Raw genomic sequence first — 24,938 nt, 5'->3', positions numbered from 1 at the left:
TTGGAGGCCTTTATAGGTTACCATGCTTGGAAGATAAGGAAGCTAAAGGAAAACTAGTTTAGGAAACCTAAATAAACTAGAGTAGTAGTTCCATTAATAATACCCTTAAGTCTTGCTTCCTAAATAATATACCCTAAACTCTTCAAAATACGACCCTAATAGAAATAAAGGAAAAGAAACTAAAATACAAATTAGAAAAGTGAAAGCTCTTGTTTGAATGCTGCATCATGTTTTCTTCAAAAATCAGAAAAGATTCTCTAACTGCCTTCTTTTGATGTTTAAAGTCTATTTAATACAAAAGTAATTTTTCAAGAAAGTTTTGACAGTCCAAGCACACATAAAATAGGTCGGGGATATGCAGCCACAATGTGATTAATGTTGGTGATAAAAACCATTTTACTGATAATTTGTAAGGCATTATGGGTTAATTTATTTTGATAGACAAAAAATTATTAATAAAGAAAGAAGAAAGAGTGTACAGTAATCGTCCTGAATTATCCAAAATTGAAATAATAAGAAAAAAGAAAAGAAAACTCTAATATGTCAATGTTTGCCAATCCCTCTACATATCCACTGAAGAAATTAACCCAAAAGCGCCATTTTCTGAGTGCCAATTGTCGCCAAAAATAGAAACTAAGCAAGGAGTCACTTGCCCTTCAAAAACTCTTAACGCTGCAAGCCTACTAAATACTCCAAACAACCATAAAAGTCAGTGTTCCAAAGAACGTTCACCTCATTGGGCCTGCTAAAACCCCATAAACTTCTGAAGAAAGAAACCCACTGGGGTGGACAAGCAAACCCAGTGCTCCCCAAATGCTAATTCACAAAGAAAATGAACCATGTAGGAGGAGATGAACATTTGGCTCCCCACTTTGAGAGCATTTGGAAATAATGATTAAACCATGATTTTTGTAAGAGGATGAAAGATGTAGTCCATATTGTCATTTAGCTTATTTTTTCTATGTGATATTTATATATATTTTATTGAGTTTGTGATGACCTAAAGTGCATTTTTGTGTTGAACCACATTTATGCTTTTAGGTCTGACTACAATTGGTAGTTTCTTGCTTTCTCACGCAAAGTTGAAATGATATCGAATAAATATAAGGGTTCATGTCATAGTTATAACAGAAATAAACCCATTATCAACATTTACTAATTTTAATTTTATTTTCCTTATTTAATTTCACTCATAATAATATTTGCATCATTTTTAGCAGTTTCTTTGTATTAAAAAAAATGAAAGTGGGTTGATGGGTTTAGATTTGGGCTGAGCCATCTTAATTGGTTTCAATTTTGAAGTTTAATTTATGCCTATGTTTGACTTAAACATGAACCCAAGGCATACCTGTTTCTATTATTTTGGTACTAGATTTCGAAAGAGAGAGATGGGGGGGGGGGGGGGGGGGGGGGGGGGGGGGGACTGATATAGAAACAACACTTTCCAATGTGTTTCTTTGTCAGCATGATTTCCAGCATTTCACCTTGATTTGTTGCAGAACCTAAATCATAACCACTGCGTAAATTGTCTTATGGATTTGCTGAAGTCTTGAATGATTCAACTAATAATTATCTTCTTATCATTTTGTTTTAGGTTTATTTCCTTCTGCAGAGTGGGTTCTGGACTGTCTGATGAGGAGCTTGATGTTGTTGTAACTAAATTGAAGCCTTACTTCAGGTACTTCGTATGTAATTTAATGGTGGAACATGGCAGCTGCTAACCCAATGTTTCAAGTGAACATGCTCAATACATGCATTAATTGGCAATAGAATTAACTGAAACCTCTCCAATATATTCTGCTTGGACCCCAATCTGTCCCATTGGTGAACTTTTTCTTTTGGGGTTGGACTTGTTTAAGATTTATCTGCTTGATTCAAGTTGTAAACAATGGATTTAACATCTAGGATTGATATATTAGGCCAGTTAGTGGGCAATGGTCAAATCACCCCATTTTTGTGGGCCTATACCCTGCATTGCCAAACTGCATCAATCATGGGAAGCTTTTAAAGGTCATTCATTTCCTGTTTTCATTGATGTTTATCTGCAATTGAATCAAAATCGCATGCTCTATTTTTCCAGGAAATATGATTACCCAAAGAAAGCACCACCGAGTTTTTATCAAGTAACAAATAATTCAAAGGAGAGACCAGATGTTTGGATTGACAGCCCTGATAAGTAATTTGGTCATGCAAGACATGTTCCTTTCTTTTCTTTCTTTCTTTTTTTTTTTTTTCCCTGTCATCAGTTTTGCTGCTGATTTTTTTTCTCTCTAATTTTGAGAAGGTCAATAGTACTTTCAATTACCAGCGACATTCGTACAATAAGGTCTGAGGTATGGCCCACAAACATTACATTTGATTGTGTATATATTTGATAGCTGGAAAAAATAATATCTTTTATGGGGAAAATTTGCATTCAATAGTTGTTTAATGTCTTCATCATAATTGTTATCTGTTCATTCTTTTAGGTATTTTCCGCACCATATAGTTTGCGATTTCCGCGCATTGATAGGGTGAGATATGACAAGCATTGGCATGAATGCCTTGATGTTCAATGTAAGAGCAGAAAATGTGATCTAATGCTTCCTTAAGTTAACCAAGTTTGTATATGTTGAGATTTTTGGTAAAACAAAAGAGTGCACAATGATAGGTTTCTCCCTCTATTTATAATACATATCAAACATGTTCCAATGGACATAATGTCCATACTGACTCTCAGTTATTAACTTATGCTTACACTCTAAAGATACTAAAAGACTAAAATAACTATTGACACTCCCCCTCAAGCGGGAGCATAGGTATCATATGCTCCTAGCTTGTTACAAATAAATGTAACACGAGCACCTCCAAAGCTTTGGTAAACAAATCATCAAGCTGCATACCACATAATGAGCTTTTGCACAAGCTTCTCTTGGACAAAGTGGCAATCAACTTCAGTGTATTTTTTTTGCTCATGGAAGACCAAGTTGGAGGCAATATAAAAGAGCAACTGGATTATCACACATCAACTCCATAGACTAAGAATGTGGAAAATCAAATTCTTCCAACATTTTTTTTCAACCAAACAAGGTCACATATGGTATGAGCCATTGCTTTATACTTTGACTTAACACATGACCTGGTGTCATGGGTCGGGTATTTCACACTTTTGTGAGGGCCGTGCGGTGCTAGCTAAAGCATTCTCCAGCCAAACTTTTACCACAAGTTACCAACAGACCACTTTCATTGTCATTGAAAGGAATGTAAGAGGAAGATTAAGCAATTCATGACAGCAATGGATCGCAAGCAGTAAACATTAAAAGCAACGTAATTCATTAATCAACACTTCCGTTAACAATGTGTGTCTATTAAGGGAGGCTAGTAGGCTAAACACATTTACAATGAGTAGTGAGTTTTACAAGTTGATGAATACTCACCCTCTCCTAGAGAGTTTTCTATGCAATTTTCCATGTGGCACTAGGAAACATCAATATGTCTGAGGAGTCATACTCCCATTTTTAGCCTAGGGAAAAAATGTCTTTGAAAAATAAATATACACTAGTATTTAGATGATGGTAACCCATCCCAAGCACACGAGACAAGCGGGCATAGGAAAACATAATGTCCTGACCAAGCTTGGCTCGTGATGCTCTGCCACTTATGCAATCAACGTCCTCGTACATTTTGATCCTAGTTACTCTTCAACTTTGTCCTCGAAAGGTTGCATCTCTTCTGTAGAAAATTGATTTCTTTGTCGCCAAGGCCTTCGCACTTCACTAAGAACTCTTGCCTCATCTTTCTTGAGGATTTGAACTTTGTTTGCAAGGATGACTTCAACTTCTTGTCTATTAGGTTGCACTGTCTTCACTTCTACTCTGGTTGACTGACTTCTGCTTGGATCATTGGTGTCAGTGTTGAACGACTTGAGGTAGCTGATGTGAAACACAGGATGCACTTTCATCCAAGTCGGAGGGTCAATCTTGTAAGAACCCTTCCCAACTTTGGCCAAGATGGTGACTGGTCCTTCATATTTACGGAGTAGTCTCCTATCTTGACCTCGTGGTGATCTGATCTGTTCAGAATTGAGCTTATCAAGTACCAAGTCACCCTTGTTGAAGCGCTGCGGCCTTCTCCCCTGATCTACCTACTTCTTCATCTGCTTTGAGCTTTCTCCACCAAGGCTTGGGAAATCCTTGCATTCTGTATCCATTATTTGGATTTGGACTTTGGTGAAGATGTACGCTTTGGGACTTTTTCCTTTGTACAACTTGTCCATTGTGTGAGGTAACAACGGCTGCTGTCCTGTAACAAGCTTGAAAGGACTCTTGTTGGTTGTTGAGCTCTTTTAGGCATTGAAACAAAATTGAGCCACATCAAGTAGTTGCACCCAATTCTTCTGATTGGCGTTGATGAAATGACACAAGTACTCTTCTAGTAGCCCATTGAATTTTTCCATATGTTCGTATGTTTGTGGATGATAATTTGAAGAGATGTCTAGCTGTGAACTAAGGATTTTGAAAAATTTTGTCCAAAAGTTGCTATTGAATTGAATCTTGGTCATTGATGATATCTTAGTGAACACCCCGATACTTCACGATATGCTTGAAGAGCAGTTGTGTCGTCTTTTCCGCCGTACAGTACTTCGGTGCAGGTATAAAGGTATTGTACTTTGAAAACCTTTCTATAACCACAAGTATAGACTATGCATCTCCCACTCTGGGCAGGTTGGTGATGAAGTTTAGTTGGACACTCTCCCATAGTCTGGTTTGTACTGATAGGGGCTCTAGCAGTCCTACAATCTTCTTCCGCTCCACCTTGTCTTCTTGGCAGGTGAGAAACTTTAGGTGTAATCAACCACATCATCATGCATGTGCAGCCAATGACACCTTTGCTTCTGTCATGCCAAAGTGCATTGCCATCTTGGATGTCCGACCCACATGGTGTCATAACACTCTCTTAATAGTGTTTTCCTCAAAACTCCAATTTATGGCTCAAAAATTTGGCTACCATGGGTCATCGGTGATCCGTCTTCCATCCAAAACTGACGTGCTTTGCTTTCATCTGTTAGCTTCATGAGGTTCTGCACAATTGGACCTTTGGCTAGGTTCTCCTTAATGCGCTCTTGCAGTGTTGTAGTAATGGTACTTAACGTCAAGTGTGTTACCATTTGTAAGGCCGTGAGCTTAGCCTTCCTACTCCGTGCATTTGCAACTTGCTTCATCCGCCCCGCCTTGTGCTTAAGTGAGAAGTCAAATTTTGCCAAGAATTTTTGTCATCAACCTTGCTTTGGGGACAACTTTGGCTGTGTGAATAAGTGGCTAACACCTCAGTTATCCATTTTCACCCCAAACCTTGACCCAAGTAGGTAATGTCACTGCATGCAGAGACAATGGATCACTGCTAGCATATCCTTCTCTTGAGCTGTGTATTTCGTTCCGCTTCACTAAGCTTTTGGCTCTCGTATGCAATAGGATGTCCCTCCTATAACAATACTCCTCCCAGGGCATCGTTCAATGCATCTGTGTGTACATTGAAGGGTTTCATGGTGTCTGAAAGAGCAAGTACCGAATCTCTCATTATGGCATCCTTCAAGTCATCAAAGGTTCCCTGACACTTCTCTGTCCAGTTGCTCCTCTGACTGTTCTTCAACAGTTCCATTAAAGAAGTAGTTCTTCTCGAGTACCCCTCTACGAACTTCTTGTAATAGTTGGCAAGATCAAGAAAGGAAGGAAGCTCCTTCACTGTCATTGGGATCTTCCATTCTTGAATAGATTTTACCTTCTCCAAGTCCATCCTAATTTGACCTTGTTCAATCACGTGACCAAGGAATTTTATGATCCGTTGAGCGAAAGAGAACTGGTCCTTCTTCACATATAGATTGTTCTCCTTCAATTTGTCGAACACCTTCCATAGATGCTCTTTATGTTCCTCTAGAGTGGAACTATATACAACAATATCTTCCAAGTACATCATGATAAACTTGTCGAGGTACTCACAAGATGCCTGGTTCATCAAGGTACAAAATGTCGCAGGAACATTTGCCAACTCCGAATGGCATCAACAAGAACTCATATGCCCCACACCATGTCACACAAATCGTCTTCGATTCATCCCCATAAGCTATTCTCTTTTGATAGTAGCTTGACCTTAAAGTCAAGTTTGTTGAAGTACTTTGCATGACTTAGCTAATGAAACAGATTAGCAATCATCGAAATAGGATAATTGTTGCGCACTGTCACCTTGGTGAGCTCATGGTAGTCTACACACATTTGCATGCTCCCATCATGCTTATACTGGCGCTCTGAATGGTGCTTTGGAAGGACGAATATATCCCGCTTTTAACAGATCATCAAGTTGCTTTCTTAGCTCTGTTAGCTCTGTAGGCACCATCTAATATGACCCCTTAGCCAAGGTCTTAAATTTCGAATTCGAATTGAATTTTGAAGCTCCAAAATTACGGAAATTTTGACGAAAATTTTGATTTCAATGTCAATTTCGATTTCGATTTAAAAAAATAACGGAAATTAGTAGTAAAACATGGAATTCTTTGTGAAACTTTAGAAATAGTTAACAAACATAATAGTATAAGTTTTAAGACTAATATATTATAAATTAAATACATCTTTGTTTTGTATGAGGTGGAAAAGTTGTAAAATATTATGTGTATCAAACATATTTGTAAGATAATGTACATTAAACATATTCAGTTAATACAAATGAAATTCATAAATTATTTAAATATTATTTATTATTCAAATAATGATAATTTAGTTATGAATGGTTTGTTTCGGTAAAACAAATAAAATAAATTAAGAGAGAAATTTCACTTCACTTCTAAATCTCTCATTTGAATTCTGATGAAATTTCATTGTTTAGTTAAAATTTCAACAAATTTCGCTAAAATTTCGAGATTTCGATAAATTTCGGATGATTCGTTGATATTTCAATGTAAATTATGCAAGACGGAAATCAGCTGCCATTTTGATTTCGAGGGTGACGGAAATTGGAAATTTCAACGGAAATTTTGACAATTTCGTGGAAATATAAGTCCATGCTTTTTACAGGTGGGTTCACTCTTGGGAACAACTCGATCTCATACTCCACACCTCATGTGGAGGCAAGTTGTGAGGTAGCTTGTCTGACATCACCTCCTTGTACTCATCCAACACAACTTGGATGGTCCTAGGCACCAGCTCTTGGCTTACTTCTTCATCTACCACCATAGTGACTAGATATGTTTGTTCACCCCTTCTTAATCCTTTCTTGAGTTGCATGGTAGAAAGGAACTTCTCATTGTCACATTTCTTTGCAATGACTTACACCATGCAAGGGTGATCTCCTATTAGACTATGGTAACCAACAAAAGACATCGACACTGACTTAGTCTCCCTTAGGAACTCCATTCCCAAAATGACTTGGAAGTCATCTAACAACGCTGTTGTGAAATTTGCATTTCTTGCCCACTACCCAAGCTTCAAAATGATTTGCTTGGCTACTCCCAGAGTGGGTTAGGCTTCAGAGTTCATTGCTTTTATGCATCTTGAATCTTTCTCCAAGAACAAGTTCAGTTTCCTTGCTTCAGCCTGTGGAACAAGGTATCTACCATAGCATGAGTGCTCTTCCCATTGATCCTCAAGTCCACAAACATCAACCCTTTTGCTCGTGTAACTTTAGGTTCTTTTGCTTTCCTTTCCGATGTGTTCGCTAACTCGTTGCACCCAACCTTGTGGTATCCTCTCCTCTTCCTCATCATCTTTGAGTAGCTACTCCACGATGGAAGCTTGTAAGGCATTAAGTGAGGACTTGTTAGGGCATTCAACAACTCTGTGAGGGTCGCCATAAGAAGTATGAAATCTTACCCTCACTATTGGGTGTGTCGGATGCTTGAGACAACGAAGCTTCCTTTTAAGTTAATGCCTTATTGTTGGCTACCCCACTTTTGGGTTTGCCCTTCTTGAAAGAAATTTAACTATTTCCACGTACGTCACTGTCTTTGGATGAAGTAGAATTATTTCCAGTGTGGTCAGTCAAGCGTTCTGCGATAGCTTGTGTGGTAGACAAGTTATAAACTGTCTATGAAGTTCTGTTCTTGCCCACGGTTTCAATCCCTCAAGAAAATAGAACAACTTGCCCTTCTCTGGCATGTCCTGTATATCCAACTTAAGCGCAGAAAATTGTTTCACATGGTATTTGATTGACCCAGTATGCTTGAGGTCTCTCAGCTTTTTTCTAGCATTGTACTTGACGTTCTTAAGAAAGAATTGGGCCTTGAGTTCTCTTTTGAAGTCTACCCAATAATCAATAACACAACGTCTATTCTGAATGTCATTGTACTTGGTACACCACCATAGTTTAGCGTCACCAACCAAGTACATAGTGATAGTATTTACTTTCACCTATTCTGAGTTCGTGCTCATAGTGCAAAAGTACTACTCCATGTCAAACAAGTTCTCTAACTCCTTGGCATCGCGGACACCCCTATATGTCCTGGGTTCTGGTACCTTGGTCTTGGTAGACTCCGGAGTATTAGAGTTCCCATAGGAAGAACCATCACTTTCACCTTCGCAGTCATATAAATTATTTGAGCTTGCAAGGTCTCATGAACATGGTGAAGGTTCTCTGACAATTCCACCATAGGAGTTTGTTGCTGTCTTTGTGACCCCTCCAATGCATCAACACATTCAGTAAGTTAGGCCATCTTTAATGCCATGTTATTGGTTGACGTCTCAGCATGTGCTTCTAGCACACCAATTCTCTTGGCATTGGTCAACAGGGTCGCTTACCAAAGCTTTACTAGTCCGAGAATGAAGGAAATTGAATTCATGTAGCAGTTAATTAGGCTCTGATACTAAGTGTCACTGGCCGAGAAATTTACACTATTGTGAAGGGCCGTGCGGTGCTAGCTAAAGCATTCTTGTTTAACTAGCTAGCCAAACGTTCCCCACAATTTACCAACATAGTACTTTCATTGTCATTGAAAGGAATGTAAGCAGAAGCATTAAGAAATTCATGAAAGCAGTGACACGCAAATGGTAAACATTGAAAGCAATATAATTCATTAATCAACACCTTCGTTAGCAATGTGTGTCTAGTGAGGGAGGCTAGTGGCTAAACATGTTTAAAATGACTAGTGAGTTTTACAAGTTGATGAACACTCACCCACCCCTAAAGAGCTTTCTATGCAATTGTCATTTTGACACTAGGAAATCAATGTGAGCCATTGCGCTATACTTTGATTTAGCACATGACGTGGCTACCTCACATAACCCTCACATGCTAGCACTAGCACGAGATTGAGTTGTTCCTAGGAGTCGCAGAATGTCGCGTGCGCATTCGTCAACTTGAATGGCATCACGACGAACTCATATGCCCCATACCGTGTCACACAAGTCGTCTTCGGTTCACCCCTGTTAGCTATTCTCACTTGATTGTAGCTTGGCCTCAAGTAAAGTTTGGTGAAGTACTTTGCATGACTCAGCTGATCCAATAGATTGCCAATCAACGGAATTAGATAGTTGTTGCACATTGTCACCTTGTTGAGTGCGCGGTAGTCTACACATCCGCATGTTTCCATCATGTTTCCTATGAAACAAAACCGGTGCTCCGAACGGTGCTTTGGAAGGATGAATATATTCCGCTTCCAACAAATCATCAAGTTACTTTCTTAGTTATGCTAGCTCTAGAGGTGCCATCCAGTATGGCCCCTTAGCAGGTAGCTTCACTCCTAGGAACAACTTGATCTCATTTGAGGTGGCTTTCTATGCGATTCTTCCAACTTGTTTTTCAACCAACAAGCTCACATGTAGTGTGAGACATTGCTCTATATTCTGACTCAGCACATGACCTGGCCACTACATTTTGTTTCTTACACTTCCAGGAAACTAACTTGCCACCAACAAAGATATAGTACCCAGTTGTGGATCTTCTGTTTGAAGGTGATTTGGCCCAATTTGCATTAGTATATCCTTGAATATAAGTGTGACCTTGATTTCGTTATAAGGGACCTCGCCCAAGTGTACCTTCGAGATATCTCAAGATGCTAATTACTACGTCCCAATGGCTTGTTCTTAGAGATTCCACCAAAAATGGACTCATAATAATTGTTGCAAAAGATATATCCAGCCGAATGACTGTGAGATAATTCAAATTTCCAACAGGTCTTCGGTATCATCCTAGGTTAGGCAACATATCTTCCATATCAGGAACTAACTTGCTATTAGGATCTAGGATCCATCAATGTATCAACTGGTTTGAATCCCAACAACCTCGTCTCAACCAAAAGATCACGAATATACTGCTTTTGTGACAAACAGTTTTGGTACGAGATTTGGGTACTTTTATACCCAAGAAGTGTTTCAATGGTCCTTGATGTACGAGATCTACCCAATGAAGTATGATGATAAAAGATAGAGTTATCCATTGCACTCATCAAATTCCAAACTCAAGTACTCAAGCACTGAATCTGATCAAACCATTCTTTGGGAGACTGTTTTAAACCATATAATGCTTTTTTGAGTTGACACACTAGGCTTGACTCCCCCTAATTGAAAAACCTAGGTGGTTGCTCGAGATAGACCTTCTTCTCAAGATCACCATGTAATAAGGGATTCTTCACATCAAATTGATATAGAGGCAAATGACAAGTAGGGACCAATGAGATGAACAGATGTACTGAAGTAACTTTTGCAACCGGGGAAAAGGTGTCGAAATAATCTGAACCATGCACTTGAGTATACCCTTTGGCAACAAGATGTGCCTTCAGACAAGACACAGAAGTATCGGGATTGACTTTCATAGTATATACTCAGTGACAACCAACCACATATTTGTTAGGAGGAAGAGACACCAATTCCCAAGTATCATTGTCTCGTAAAGCATTCATCTCTTACACCATTGCATTTCTCCACCCAAAGTGGGCTAAGGCTTCAAAAACAGATTTAGGAAGGGCAACATATGGTAAAGTAGTAACAAAACAATTAGGAGGGTCATAAGAAGTCATGGAAAACAAAGTTGGAGAGTGATGTTGTGTACACCTCTCCGGAAAGCAATGGGAGGACCAACATCTTAGGAACTATGATCATCAAAAGAGGAAACCAAAGGCGTGGTAGTAGAAGCTATAGGGGACTCTCTTCCTTGGAGCCATCGTTGTGAATGCACCTGCAAATTAAGATGATCAAGATAATGAGAGGGATTCAAACTACATATAGACGTAGGTCGATGATTGGGTAGGACAAAAAACTAGAATTAGAATCATTTTGGGACTAAGTGTAGTATGTTGTAGACTTAAAGAAGGTAGTATCGACAGAAACAAAGAAGCAATGCGGAGTAGGACTATAACAACAATATACCTTTTGAGCGCACGACCCAGAAAGAAACATTTTATAGTATGAGGATCCAACTTATCCACCCCAAGAGTTTGGTAATGAACAAAGGACAAACACCCGAATATACGAGGAGGTAGAGAGAGTAGAGATGAATTAGGAAAGATAACGAAGTAGGAATTTTACCACTAGGAATGGAGGAGAACATCTTGTTGATAAGATAACAAGTAGTAAGCACAACATCATTCCAAAAAACTTTAGGTAGATACGTTTGATAAAATAAGGTACGAGTAATTTCAAGGACATGTCCATTTTTCCTCTTTGCAATCCCATTTTGTTGTGGAGTGTGGGCATAGGATTATAGATGAACAATACCAAATTGTGTCATATAAGTTGTGAATTGAGTACTAAAATACTCTTTAGCATTATCACTCCAAAGAATTTGAGCTGGAAAACTAAATTGAGTCTTTATGTTTTTTTTTAAAAGCACTAAATACATGAAAGAACGCAAAACGGTCTATTATTAATTAGAGCCCAGTTATTCTTGAATAATCATCCACAAATGTTACAAAGTATCTGAAACCTAACTTGGAAGCTACTCAACTAGGATCCCAAAACATTAGAATGGACTAAATGAAAGGGCTTGCGGCCCCTTTATTGACTTGGGAAGCAAAAGGGACTTGATGATGCTTTCCCAACTAACAAGACTGTAGTCAAGATAGGTGCAGTACTCAAATTAGGAACTTGAAGTTTCAAATTTTTCCAAGTAAGGATGATTAAGGTGACAATGAATTTGGAGAGGTGTGTCAACAACAATGCAAGCTATAGAAGGAGATAGTGCCTCAAAGTGATGATGTGCACCAGCTCACGCCCTCCGCCAATCATCTTCAAATCCTAAGTGACCACAAAATTAGGGAAGAATGTTAATGAACAATTCACGGATTTGGTAATCTTGCTAATTGATGTGATATTGAAAGGAAAATTGGGAACACACAAATTGGAAGGAAGAGAAATATAGGGAGTAGTATTTACAGTCCCAAGTTTCTTAACAACATTGGTAGATGCATCAGCAAGAATAACTCAAGGTAAGTTTTCAGGATACTGGAGAGTGGAGAAGACATTATATATACTTGTGATATGATCAGTGACAACAAAGTCTATGGCTCAAGGACTATGGCAAGAAGGACTGGATGACAGGCAAGCTGTGGGGTTACCTGCTTTGGCGAGGGATAAAATGGGAAGAGAAGCTTCTTGTAATGCTTAATACTGCTAGAACTTGGAATACTCTTCCTCTAACATAAATATTGTACTTTGCTCTCAACTTGGCTATAAAGGTGTGGAGTCGATGGTGGATATGTTGGCGACACACGAAGGTTTACCATACAGATCCAACACTACTTAATAGTATGACCACCTGTCCACAATGAGCGCACTTGCGAGGAGTGCCTCTACCTCCTCCATCTCTTCCTCCTTGGCCGTTCAATCCACCTTGATAACTACTGCGGTTGCTTGGTTGTAAACTAGAACCACCCTTCTTGGGAAAGGCTGACCTCTCAGAGCCAGATACAAGAGCAGGAGAATGTGCGCTCGAGGTAGCATGAAAGACACGAGAATAAACATCAGTAAATGATGGGAAAACTGCACTGCCAAGTATCTAGGACCGGACCCTCTCAAACTCAGGTTTTAAACCTGCTAGAACGTAGAAAACTGTCATCTACTCCCCTTGCTTCTGCATATCATGAACAAGTAGTTATAGGTTGCACGATGTTAAGCTCCCAAGGAATATGTTTCATCTCTCCAAAATACTCTGTAACACTCTTATATCCCTGTTGTAACTCAAAGTACTCCAGGATAAATCATTCAACGCGTGTAATGTTACTAGAGTACATAAGCTTGGCATAATTCCAAAACTCCTTGCATGTGTCGAGATGCATGCACATCTATGAAATTTGGGGTTACCTCGAGTTCCACAAAAGGTAAACAATCAAAGCATCTTCCTGAATCCATACTTCTTTTCTTTTTGTATTAGAAGGCCCAGATTGGAACAAGTGGTCAAATTTTCCTAATCTTGTTAAATAAACCCCGACAGCCTTAGACCACTGAACATAATTCTTTCCATCCAACTTTTCAGTTGTAATCTGTTTTAGCAATGAAGGAAACATGTTTTGGGGATTCATAGACTCCATCCCAACACTCGCAAACTAGACCATTGTCAAACAAGAGGACCAATTAAAATAACTAGAACAACCATGAACAAGGCGAACAAAAAACTGATATAAAACTGCCATAGCCTAGCAAAGCCAACTTATGAACATTGCCACTGCTCCAAGACTCTCCAATGGTCTTCATGGACACCAAATAATAACTAATGGATTGCCATGAGTGCATGATCGAAAAAGATTGGATACTTGAACAAAACGCATGCCCAATAGCTGGATATTATGGTCTATGGAAGTAACCAGATCGAAAAATCAGTGGTTGGAAACTCTCATGCAGCGGCACATGGGGTTGGGACTGCTTGTAGTTGGCCAGCATGTGGGGGCATCTGGGATGGTCTCTGACCTGCTTTAGAGGATTATAGACAGTACAGAAGGTTCTGTTTTTGGCTATTCTCTGATAACATGTTCAGAGTTTTGGTAAAATGAAAGACCTAACACAACAATAGGTTTCTTCCTCTATTTAGAGTATATATCAAATACATTCTAATTACCATAATACCCTCACTGTCACTCACTTATTAACATTACATTAACACGCTAATGATGCTAAAAGACTAAAATAGTCATTAACAATATAAAGCCCACCTTTATATTTCTAATCTTTTAAGTATACAAATGTGTGCAAGTGCTTTTACAATCTTATGTACGGACTGTTGTATTTCTAATTTTGTATTTTCAATACGATTTTTGATAGCAAAAGAAGATGACTTTATTAGAGAAAGAAGAATGTACAAGAAGGAGAACAAGAAATCCCCCAAAACAGAAGAAAGAAAAAAGTGAAAATGAAAATAAAACAAAACTCAAAACAATCAGACACACAAAGTCAACCAATCTCATTCGATATCCGCAAACCTCACTCTTTTAAAACAACCAGTAGAAGTACACCAAAGTGAGGCCAAATAATGAAATCTTCTCCCACAACAAAGATTTGTCCAGCCTTTTTTGCATATGTATACAAGCATTTCTTTCAATCAGAAACCCCACAGAACTGCAAAAGCCACACACATCCATAAAGCATAAAATATCCCTTTTATGCCTTTTTTTTTTTTTTCCAGTAGGATTGATCATCATTTCTTTTATTTATTACAGCATGAGCTGGTTCAGTGGGCCTAAAATATCATTTCTCATTTTAAATTTTTGTTTCATTGATTTTATTTTATTTATTACAGCTTTTGTAGAATTGGTGCATTCAAGCAATGGTACCACACAAAGGGGGATAAATCACGGAAGCCTGCAAGAAAGTAAACCAAAGCGCATGACATCCTCTAGGAAGGGAGAGAAAAAAGATCTTTCTGTTCCTTCTCATTTCATCCATACTGATGTTTCTGGCATCAAGGGGGAGACTTTAATATTTTCTGACATGGTGTTTTGTATCCTATTTTTGTTAACCTGTTTGGTTTTTCACAGTATATGAGACAAAAGAACAAGAGCCTCTGATCAGCTGAGTTCTTAGCCTAGTACAACTTGGGTTTGTTGGGTTTAGAATTTTTTAATTGATCCGATATTCTATTCAATAAGATAATAGAAAGACAACTTCTAAGTCTTGATTCCAACTATTTGTGGTTTGTAATAAAATAAAATTTGAGACAATCTCACTTCTTTGATGTAGAAAATTGATGGTGTTAATTTGTATTGAGGAAAAAAGAAATGTTCTAGCTTATTTGACGTAAAAATTGGTAGATTTCATTTGGATTTTGACACTATCATCGTTGTGGAGGAAACTGCATACACGATAAATTGCATTATTTTCACATTGCTTAACAGTGCACTCAAATTGCATATATCAGGAAGGCTTTGGTTTTTTTAAAATGTTAAAGAAAAACCAAATTCTGATTTGAGATATCAGTTCATGGCAGTCTGAGGGGTGTGAATCTGAATGGGGTGAAATTGTTTGGAAAACCCCAACTAAGAAAAAGAGGAAGAAATTGTCATATTTTAAGCAATTTGTCATTTTTTTTTATATTCAATGGATATGCATCTATCATTTCAACTACCATGCCATTTTGATTCCTCATACGTTATAATAGAAATATAAAAGATTATTTATTTTAACGTTTAATTATTTATTATGCTATTTTTACTATTATCTAATGGTGTTTAAATTCTCCTTGATTGTTTACAACATGCTGGTATGTGGATGCATTGAGGAATGCAATGTTCTATTTTATTTGGTCCTGGTTTTGGCATTCTGACTTGCTAAGTCCTTGTGATGTTACGTTACCAAATCTTCCTTGACTGTTATAGACTTCGCTAATGTGCCTCCTACTCATTCCCTTGATTTCTTGCACAAAATGGTGGTTGAGAATGGGGGCGCTTTCTCCATGAATTTGAACGGTTCAGTTACTCACTGTGTTGCAGCTGAAAGTAAAGGTCTCTCTCTCTCTCTCTCTCTCTCTCTCTCTGTGTTTGTTCCCCCCCTCCGCCCCCCCCCCAAAAAAAAAAAGAAAAAACTCCCTCTCTAATTGCTTGGTTTTCAACATCTCTTGCCGAGTAGATTAAATGAAAAAAAGGAAATTTTGTAGGTCTCAAATATAAAGCTGCAAAGCTTCATGGGGATGTTATTCATTACTCTTGGGTATTGGATTGTTGTTTGCAAAAGAAGCTTCTCCATCTACAGCCGAAGTTAGTTACGCAATCTGAAACCTGCATTCAACTTTAATTAGCTACTTCTAGTTTCTGCATATTTTGTTGATAATGTGATGCTGTTCTCTCTTGAAGGTACTTCCTTTTCCTTTCTGATACTTCAAAGAAAAAATTGCAAGAAGAGGTTGATGAGTTTTCTGATTCTTACTTCTGGGATCTTGACGTTGCTGACATTAAACAGGTATCCTTATGAAGGAACATTTGTAATTATTGTCAAACATTTGAACTTTGATGCATGGACTGATATATGCAGAAAATAACAAGGATAGAAAAAGAAAATTCTAAAAACACAGCAATTATTTTTCTTAGTATGCCTCATATCAAAACTAGCAGAGATGGCAAGAAATGAAGCTTTTCAAGCAAATACGGTTGATGTTTATTCATTTTCCTTTCAGCTGTTGAGCAACATAAGAAGATTAGAAGATTCCAGAATGGTTGACTATTATAAGAAAAAGCATCGTCCAAAGGGAAAATGGTCTTGCTTTCTTGATTGCTGCATTTACTTCCATCCCACAGCTATGTATTTGTAAGAAGCTGTTTATAATAATTATTATTATTATTATTTTTAAATGTATTTTGGAATAAAATTATCAAAGTATGGAGTATATGATCGTTTTCAAAAGGTTGCTTATTGCTTTCTTATCACTTAACTTTTCTTGTCATAGAAATTTTGATTGGGAAGTTCCATTGGAATTTTCAATGAAGAGAATGAAGCTTGAAGTCACCATGCGTGGTGGAAAAATCAGTGACAATATTTTTCATGCTACTCATTTAGTAGTCTTTTCAGTACCTGGTTTTGACGTTGACTTTGAATCTCTATTTAGAAGGTAAAATATGGTTCATCATATGTTCTATTGCATATTAATGGATGTTTGTTCAATAACCTAGTGGTCCCCGGTCATGTGAACCAGTCAAACACATTTACTGCAACAGGAGATTACTTATGTGGAGTTACTTGGGAAGAACTAATGGTTTTTAGGAGTTCCATATTTGATACGTGGTCCTTCAAGGGCCCTATCAATCGTGAGGTTGGGCAGTTCTAATTTGGGATTTGATCTTACTATTATCCCCCTGCCACCCCTCATAGTATCAAACTGCCAGCTTAGCATACACATCTCCTTATTCTGCACATGGGGGGCATATTTTTCATTGTACCAACCAGGAAAAAAAAAGAATGGTGCTTTACTAATTCATTTACTTCATTCTTCAATGGAAAATGACAGCAGCACATTTCTGCAGCATGATATGTTGTGATGTTAAAAATGTGATAGCAGGTTATAAAAGGAATGATTTAGAGGAATTAAATTAAATAAAATACATTGCAGTGGCATCCTTCAATTTCAAATTGCACATGATATGAATTGTTTTGTTGGAAGGCTTGCTGATTTGGGTTATACCAAGATTCATTGATGTTTCTGTAACAACCTTTTGCTGCATTGTAACAGTGATTAATGTGTCTGACCCAAAAAAAAAGAGAAAAAAAAAACTTGCTTGGTTGTTTGGAATACTTTGAACTATGATAAAAAAAAAAAAATTGTGGCCATAACTAAATCATATATATATATTTTTTTTTTAATTTATTTTTGAGATTGTTATTTTGCTTTTTGGGGTTATAAATCACTTTGCAGTGATTTTTGAGATTGTTATTTCTGATGTAGAAGATTGTCTTAAAGACGCAACTACAGAACATACTTATGAACATGCACTTTGATAAAACTGTAAAGATAAGAAGTAAAACTTACTTGATTAATTTTGATAATCTTTATTTACATGACAGAAATTCCTAAGGACGAAAGATAGAGAGAAGAGGGAGAAGAGAAAATTCAGGTGGAGCTCAAGGCGTCTTAGATCCTCTCTAGAGAATCCTTGAATTGGTGCGAGTTCCAACTGAAATAAACTTTCTTATTTATAGACTCAATGGCTTGGACTTCAAACAATTTGGAATCCGAGATAAGTTAGTGCGGGTGCTCCTTGGGCCCCATCGACCACTAAGTCATCACGGAGTTCTTACAAGACAGGCGAGCCGACACAAAAAACAAAAGACTTTAAGTAAAGGTGACAACACATGGACGGCTGCATTTGTGTGGAGACCCACCACCTTGACTTAAATGAAAAGAAAAGACACAACAAGAAGTAATAAAATATACAATCCTGACCCCAAATGGTAGGTAGGTGTAAAAAGTCTTCAAACACTTTTGAATAAAGGGGACAATTGGAATAAGCTTTTAATAAAGTGGCCGCAACTTTTGACAAATGAGTAAAGTGGTCCGTCTTCTTTTGATAATTCTGGCGAGAAGTCACTTTCTTGTAATAGGCTTCTTCGAGGAAACTTCCTCGTGATCTTTTTCAATAAATTTGTACCAAGCATCAATGTCTAACCCGAGGTAATTGAACTCAACGACCTTGGGCGAATCTTGATCTTTTGATGAATCAGAGTCATCTGATTCAAGTTGAGCAATCATCTTGAGTAATTTTTCTTTTGCAGAGGATTTTGATCTTCTTGAAGACATCGTGGACATAGTGTCATCTTCTTCATAAACCTTCTTCTTATTCTTTGCTGTTGGAGCTTCTGGAGTAAGAGACTGAACTAACCAGGCCCTTACTGTACCTTCAGGCATGGTGAATTTGTCCCATCTAACTTTGAAAATTCTTCGTAAAGTTTTGAAGTATAGGAACGAACTTTCTTCTAGAGGAACTACAATATATAGTCCCAGCAAGAGATCCACGTAATCATGAAAATTGAATAGAAAAATAAAAGGCTTGAAGAATCTTCTGTATAACCGGGCGGGAACTTAAAATTCTTTTGAAATAATTCAAAATCCTTTTGAATGGCTTATGGGAAGATTTCAGGATTTGGACCAAAGAATCCGAACCAGGTGAAGAACCATTTAGGAAAACTTTTGATAATTTTCTGATCAAAGTGGATGAACCAGGAATGAGTAAAGTTTCTAACATACATGGCGTAAAACTAGGTTCGCATGTAATCAAGGTAATCATACTTTTGAGGAACAAAAACTCCTTTAAAATTCTTTGGAACTCGTGAGTGATGACCCCATTCAGAAGGAGAAATGATCTTCACAATTTTGATTTTTGAAAAGTTTATTTTTGAAGCATCCTGAATATTATAGGTATGATCTATGATAACAGAGTTTGTTTCTACTAAAATTAATTCATAAAAAATTCTATCCTTCAAGGTATCAGGAGTGTCAAAGTGACAACTTTGAACGAATCTCTTTTTAATAACTTTGAAGGGAGAAGGTGCTTCCCATTCATGTTCAATAGGAAACCGATCTTCGAATGAATTTTTGATAAAGTAACCTTTTGAAAAATTTTGAGAAGGTGACCGTTGTGGTGAGGGAACCCGGCCTTCCATAACTTCTCTGTAAGAGGGAGTTTGAGTAAGAGGTGGTCTTATGAGGGGTGAATATCTGTTATAGGTAGGAATAACTTCTGACGGTTTGGCGGCTTTTGAGGAAGTGGCTTCTTTTGAGTAATAGTCACTAGCTTTCTGCCATCTAGCCATTTTACCCCTAAAGGAAATCTCTTGTTAAGAAATCTGGTATTGAATTTGAAGATCCTTTGATAAATTCCATTTCAAAATCAAAAATAGAGAGGATAGCCTGCCATCTGGTAGAGATTTGTTTTGGAACTAAATTTTTTACATCCTTTTCTAAAATATCTTTGGCACTTTTGCAATCAATTCTTAATAAAAATTCTTTGTTAAATAAATCACTTTGAAATTTTTGTATGCATAAAACGATGGATAAAATTTCTTTTTTAACTGTTGAATAATTGGTCTGTGGACCTGACTAGACAGAAGAAGAAGAAGAAGAAGAAGAAGAGGGACAGAACAGGAGATTAGGGACAGAGAAGCGAGGAGAAGAAGAGAAGAAATCAGAAATAGGGAGAATTGAGAGAATTAGTAGAGAAAATTAGAAGAAGAAAAGAAGAGAGATAGAAGAGTGGCGCAGAAGAGAAGAGAGAAGGGGACGATGGAAGGGATTGAAGTGGAAGAATGGAGATCAAAGTTGGGCTCTGATACCAAATGATGCAGGGGCAACATCAAGGTTCTGCAGCCATGGAGAAATTAGAAGAGTGGAAGGAGGTGGAAGGGAGGATAGAAGAGATACCAAGGGGGAACTCACGTTCAATTCAATTCAAATTCATCAACAACTCCTACATCATGGCTTTCACACATTATTTATACGAGAGCCTCTAAACACACGAAATTACACATAAACCCCTTAAACTAAATTACATTACAAACATGCCCCAACATTACACAAATATTACAAACTAGACCCCAAAATACATATAATACTACACTAATTAACTAAACACATAATAAACTTCTAATTAAACGCAACAACTCTCAATAAAATTCTTCTTAAGTAGTCTCCAATATGGATCTTCCTAAAGTCTTGCTTCTTGTCCTACATCACGTAAGCTTTTAGGTGAAGTGGTAATGTTACATGGCATTAGAGCCAAGTCGCCTTGAGGTCATGGGTTCTAGTCTTGTTGTCCGCGTTTATTCTATGATGTTTGCAAATTCTTATATTCCATGCAATAGGAGTTACCAATTGTTTTTCTCTCTATGTGCTATTGGGCTGCATGTGTGGGGGAGGGCTAAAGTTTGATTACATTGTTGTCTCATAACCTAACAGCTAAAACTTTATGGTAAAGTGGTAATCTAACAGATACTGTCCCAAAACCATAACAATGTTTGAGAACAGAGGTCACTCATTAAGGAACTTTACCCAACTTGACATTCTTAGCACTGCTTTTGTGTGAACTCAAATATCACAATAGCAAGGTGGTCAATGAATTTACTGAAGTTTGGATGCCTAGTACAAGGATTTAGTCTTTCCAAGCTTACTTGTAGTTGAAGGGTTCCAATGAAACTCCCATTTCGTAAGGCAATCGGTGATGGGAACAATAATAGTGTCAAAATATTTGATGAATTGCCTATAGAAAGTGGCCATGAAGTGAAAGTTAAAATCCTTAGAAATGGTCCTGGGCTTAGGTCAGTTCCTAATGACTCTAATCTTATTATGCCGGCATACCTTAGGTCAAACCACGGAACCAAGTTTGAACCTGAAAGTCTAATTGGGAGGAGGTGGGGGAGCACAGAGAATCAGAGTGGAGAATGATAAATAGTGGTTAGACCTAGTGAAAGATGCACATCTCCGTATCAGCCCTTCTTGCATTTATAGTAAAAAGAAGAAAGGGACATAAATACTCTTTATATCTCCCCCTTAAGCTAGAGGTTTATAGATAGCACTTAACTTCAACTTGTTTTACCAATTATACAAGGTGGGTTTAAATAAAGCCTTCATGAAAACGTTCTTCCCCAGTTTTTTGCAGAAATTTTGAACATCCTGCAAACATTCCTCAATTTCTGAAGTTAATCTTGTGTGTGTGTGTATGTATATTAGAAAAAAAAAATATCTGATGAAATACTGCAATTAGATCAGAGATTGGCTGCTCGCAGGACTAAATTTCACCACAAAATTCAGTAGCATTCCAATATTTAGCAATACAAGTCAAAATGTTATGAAGTAGATTAGTCTAGTACCTCACAATATTATTATGACAAAATATTGCATGAAACATTTAATTTCTTCTGGATGGGCGAAATCAGCACAGAAAAGGTTGCTGAGTTGTGTTGCCAGCTCATGGGGCGTGAATGCTGCTGGTGATCCAGGTGATGGTCCTCCACTGATTCTCTTCTGGCTTGAGGGTGACTTTGATAGTGGTGGTTTGAAGGGATGCTGCCTGGAAGTCTTTGGCGGGCACATGGGACCACCTGGTTTAGAAGGTGATGGAATTTGAAAGGGTGGCACAGACTCTAAAGGGGTTGTCTTGCAAATGGTGGGGTAGTTGTCACTAATTTTTCCCTGTCAGGCATGACAATTCTACCTCCAAATAAATATAAAATTACAACTCTACCTTAAAGATCTGCAGCTTCAAAAACAGAGAACTCCATCATCCTTTAAGGTTGTGTTTTTTTTATCCTTTTATTGTTTCATCAATATCCATTCTTGATACAAATTAAAACCTAGCCATCCTTGATGAAGGTAGGACTCGAACCAGGTCTATAGTTGCCATCAGAAACTTTGCCAACAAGCCAGCTGAGGCAATCTACATTGCATGTGTTTCTATGATTCTGTCCTCTTCCCGTCCCTTCATTTTTCCATCATCCACGTTTCCATTGGAGTTGTGATTACTGTTAGTTAAGAACTGGATTCTTTGTAAGGTAAAGTTTATAATGTAATTTTTACATTTTCTGTTCCTCTTTGTACAGCTTTTCTGCGGCAGAGCAACCTCTATTGTGCAGCAAAAGGTTGCACGTTGTAGGGTCACAATGGTTGGTAGACAGCTTGGAGAAGGAGCAGAAGTTGCAAGAGGAAACTTATAGTCTGAAGCCAAAGGACTTAGAGAAGTCTATTATCAAAGAATGGTTTGTATGAACATGCCCTTCACTCAATTACACACAAATACATAATTATTTTTTTTTTGGTTTTGCAGTAAATTTCTCACCATCAAAGTTCTGGAAGAGTTTTATTTTGAACATTTTTTTTAGCGGATTTGGAAACTGAAAATGTGAAAATATTTGAATTTACCATTCATTGGTATTTTCACAAATCTATTTGAATCATAATTATGGCCAATATGCCTCTGTAAAAGCATTCATTCGTTATGGACACAGAAATTTTAACGTTATCCGATAATGCATGCTATGCTGGAATGCTTGTTAATTTATTCAGAGATTGTACAGTAAGAACTTTTTTTTTTTTTTTCATACAGTAATCAATACAACAGTAGAACCTGTAGTCCCATTAAAACATGAAGCAACACTGGACTGAAAATAGCTAATTACTATTTGTAAGACCACAATCATTTAATACCATGAGTATAATTATGCACACAAACACATGAAGCAAGTACATGTGTAAGAGTGTGTGTTGTGTGAAACGTACATGCACACACATACATTTTTGTTAGAATCATTTTGCATATGAATATGGCACTGAAAATTTTAGTTGCTGAAATGTTCGTTTGAAGACTTAGTCTGATATAAAATATTTTTTATATTTCAATTTTGCATTGGATATATATGGAGATTTAGGAGGTCATTTTTGCATATGGGATATGTCTTTCTTTGTGAAAGGAGAAAGATTGGTCAGCATTATTCCACAAATATTAAAATTTTGTGAATCATTTTTAAGATAGCAGAAGATTTTTAAAGAACTGTACTCAAATTGAATGATAGGGTATCCAGAGAAGGAAATATAGCACAGAAACCTCAAAATTACTAATGGCAATGTTATTCAACAAATATTAAATTTTTGCAGAGTTTTTTGTACATTGGAAGATTTTTGATGAGGATAGAACTGTACTGAAATTGGAGGATAAGGAATCCTCCTGCAGAATGAAGGAAAGAAACGAGAGAAAAACAAAAAATTGCTAGTGCAAAGCCTTCCAACCACTTTGTGTTTCTCAATGTTTCTGTCCTCTAAACAACCTAAATGCAGTGCTCTAGAGTGAAGTCAGAAGAATTAAAACGAAAAAAAAAAAAAGAGTAAAAATTTCTCCCAAAACTGAGGATATCATTCTCATAAATCTTCTAAACAACCAGAGCTTGGGAGTGAAGCCATAAAAAACACCCTCCATATCAAAACTGAGGATGTCACCCTTTCATGATTTAGAATTCCATTCCAACCAACTAGACTGTAGCAAAAATAGAGATGTCTGGACAATCTTCCCCTCCTTCCCTCAACCAAATATTTTGAAAGACATATTAGATAAGCACATTATGATTAAGCTCTTAGGTTGTGGACCAACAAAGTGTATCAATCCTTAACACTCCCCTGCATGCAGAAAACGATAAACAGTTCTCATTAAAAGGAATAAGATAACTACCAACAACTAAAAATTAAATGCAGGTAACAAGTTTAGAACCCAAAACCTCCTAGAAACCATGGCTCTGATATCATTTATAGATTACTACATTACCTAAAAGTTTAAGCTGTTAAGTTGTGGACCAAAAATGTATATCAAGCCTTAATAAGACATACTATTAAGGAAGTGTTGAAGATTGCGTTTAATCTGCTTTCTCAAAATTTTTAAAATAATGGAAAGGATGTTTTTGTGCAATCTTTATGCACCTTATTAGAATATGATGATCCCCCAGCGAAGGCAGATGCTTGAGGAATTAAAATGAGAAGGTCACCCATACAAAGCGAATTACTTATCACGCAATCGTGTAAGGACTTACAAGGACAGTCGTCCAAGCAAGGTAATCACCTATGAAATTAAAATAGGGTTGCCCAAAATAAACAACTTAAGGCAATATGACTAGTTAGACAATATTTCTATTAGGGCGAAGACAACTTGAGGCAAGTATCGCCCTGACAATTGGCCAACTGCCCAAGTGAGGCAAAAAAATACATGTAATCCAATCAAATATTTTTATTTTGCAGTAAGGTTACAGGACAACTCGATCAGCTCATGAAACTTACCGCAAAATTCTTATATCTTAGGTTACAAAAGGGGAAAAAAAAAACCTATTCTAGTTCTTTTTGTCTTTGGGTGAGGGTAGACAAGTCATATGGAATGAATTGCATCTTCATGTTTGGAGTCTTTGGACATTGCCAGTTTCACCTTGCGAATCTTTGTTTAAAAGCCTGGAGGCAATCATTGATCTCTGAATGCCTCGCCTTCATGCCCTTTGCAGTATTGGAACATTGAGTTAAGACCGTGGACTTTAGAGTTT

At 37.3% G+C, this 24,938-nt stretch overlaps 1 protein-coding gene across 1 annotated transcript in view; it reads left to right on the top strand.

Annotated features, from left to right (window-relative positions):
• Window positions 1-24,938, top strand: part of LOC131165470 (DNA ligase 4) — a 106,994-nt gene that overhangs the window by 78,609 nt on the left and 3,447 nt on the right. Inside the window, exons 15-25 of the mRNA XM_058123321.1 lie at window positions 1,595-1,678; window positions 2,081-2,176; window positions 2,285-2,333; window positions 2,469-2,556; window positions 14,689-14,889; window positions 15,764-15,889; window positions 16,042-16,141; window positions 16,238-16,343; window positions 16,558-16,688; window positions 16,828-16,989; window positions 22,467-22,622. Of these exons, the coding sequence (XP_057979304.1) occupies window positions 1,595-1,678; window positions 2,081-2,176; window positions 2,285-2,333; window positions 2,469-2,556; window positions 14,689-14,889; window positions 15,764-15,889; window positions 16,042-16,141; window positions 16,238-16,343; window positions 16,558-16,688; window positions 16,828-16,989; window positions 22,467-22,622 (1,299 nt within the window). The remainder of the gene's footprint in view (window positions 1-1,594; window positions 1,679-2,080; window positions 2,177-2,284; window positions 2,334-2,468; window positions 2,557-14,688; window positions 14,890-15,763; window positions 15,890-16,041; window positions 16,142-16,237; window positions 16,344-16,557; window positions 16,689-16,827; window positions 16,990-22,466; window positions 22,623-24,938) is intronic.

Source organism: Malania oleifera, chromosome 10 (assembly GCF_029873635.1).
Source record: "Malania oleifera isolate guangnan ecotype guangnan chromosome 10, ASM2987363v1, whole genome shotgun sequence".
NCBI classification, from domain to species: domain Eukaryota; kingdom Viridiplantae; phylum Streptophyta; class Magnoliopsida; order Santalales; family Ximeniaceae; genus Malania; species Malania oleifera.
Note: the sequence above shows the minus strand (reverse complement) of the source record. Positions and strands in the feature narration are given on the sequence as shown.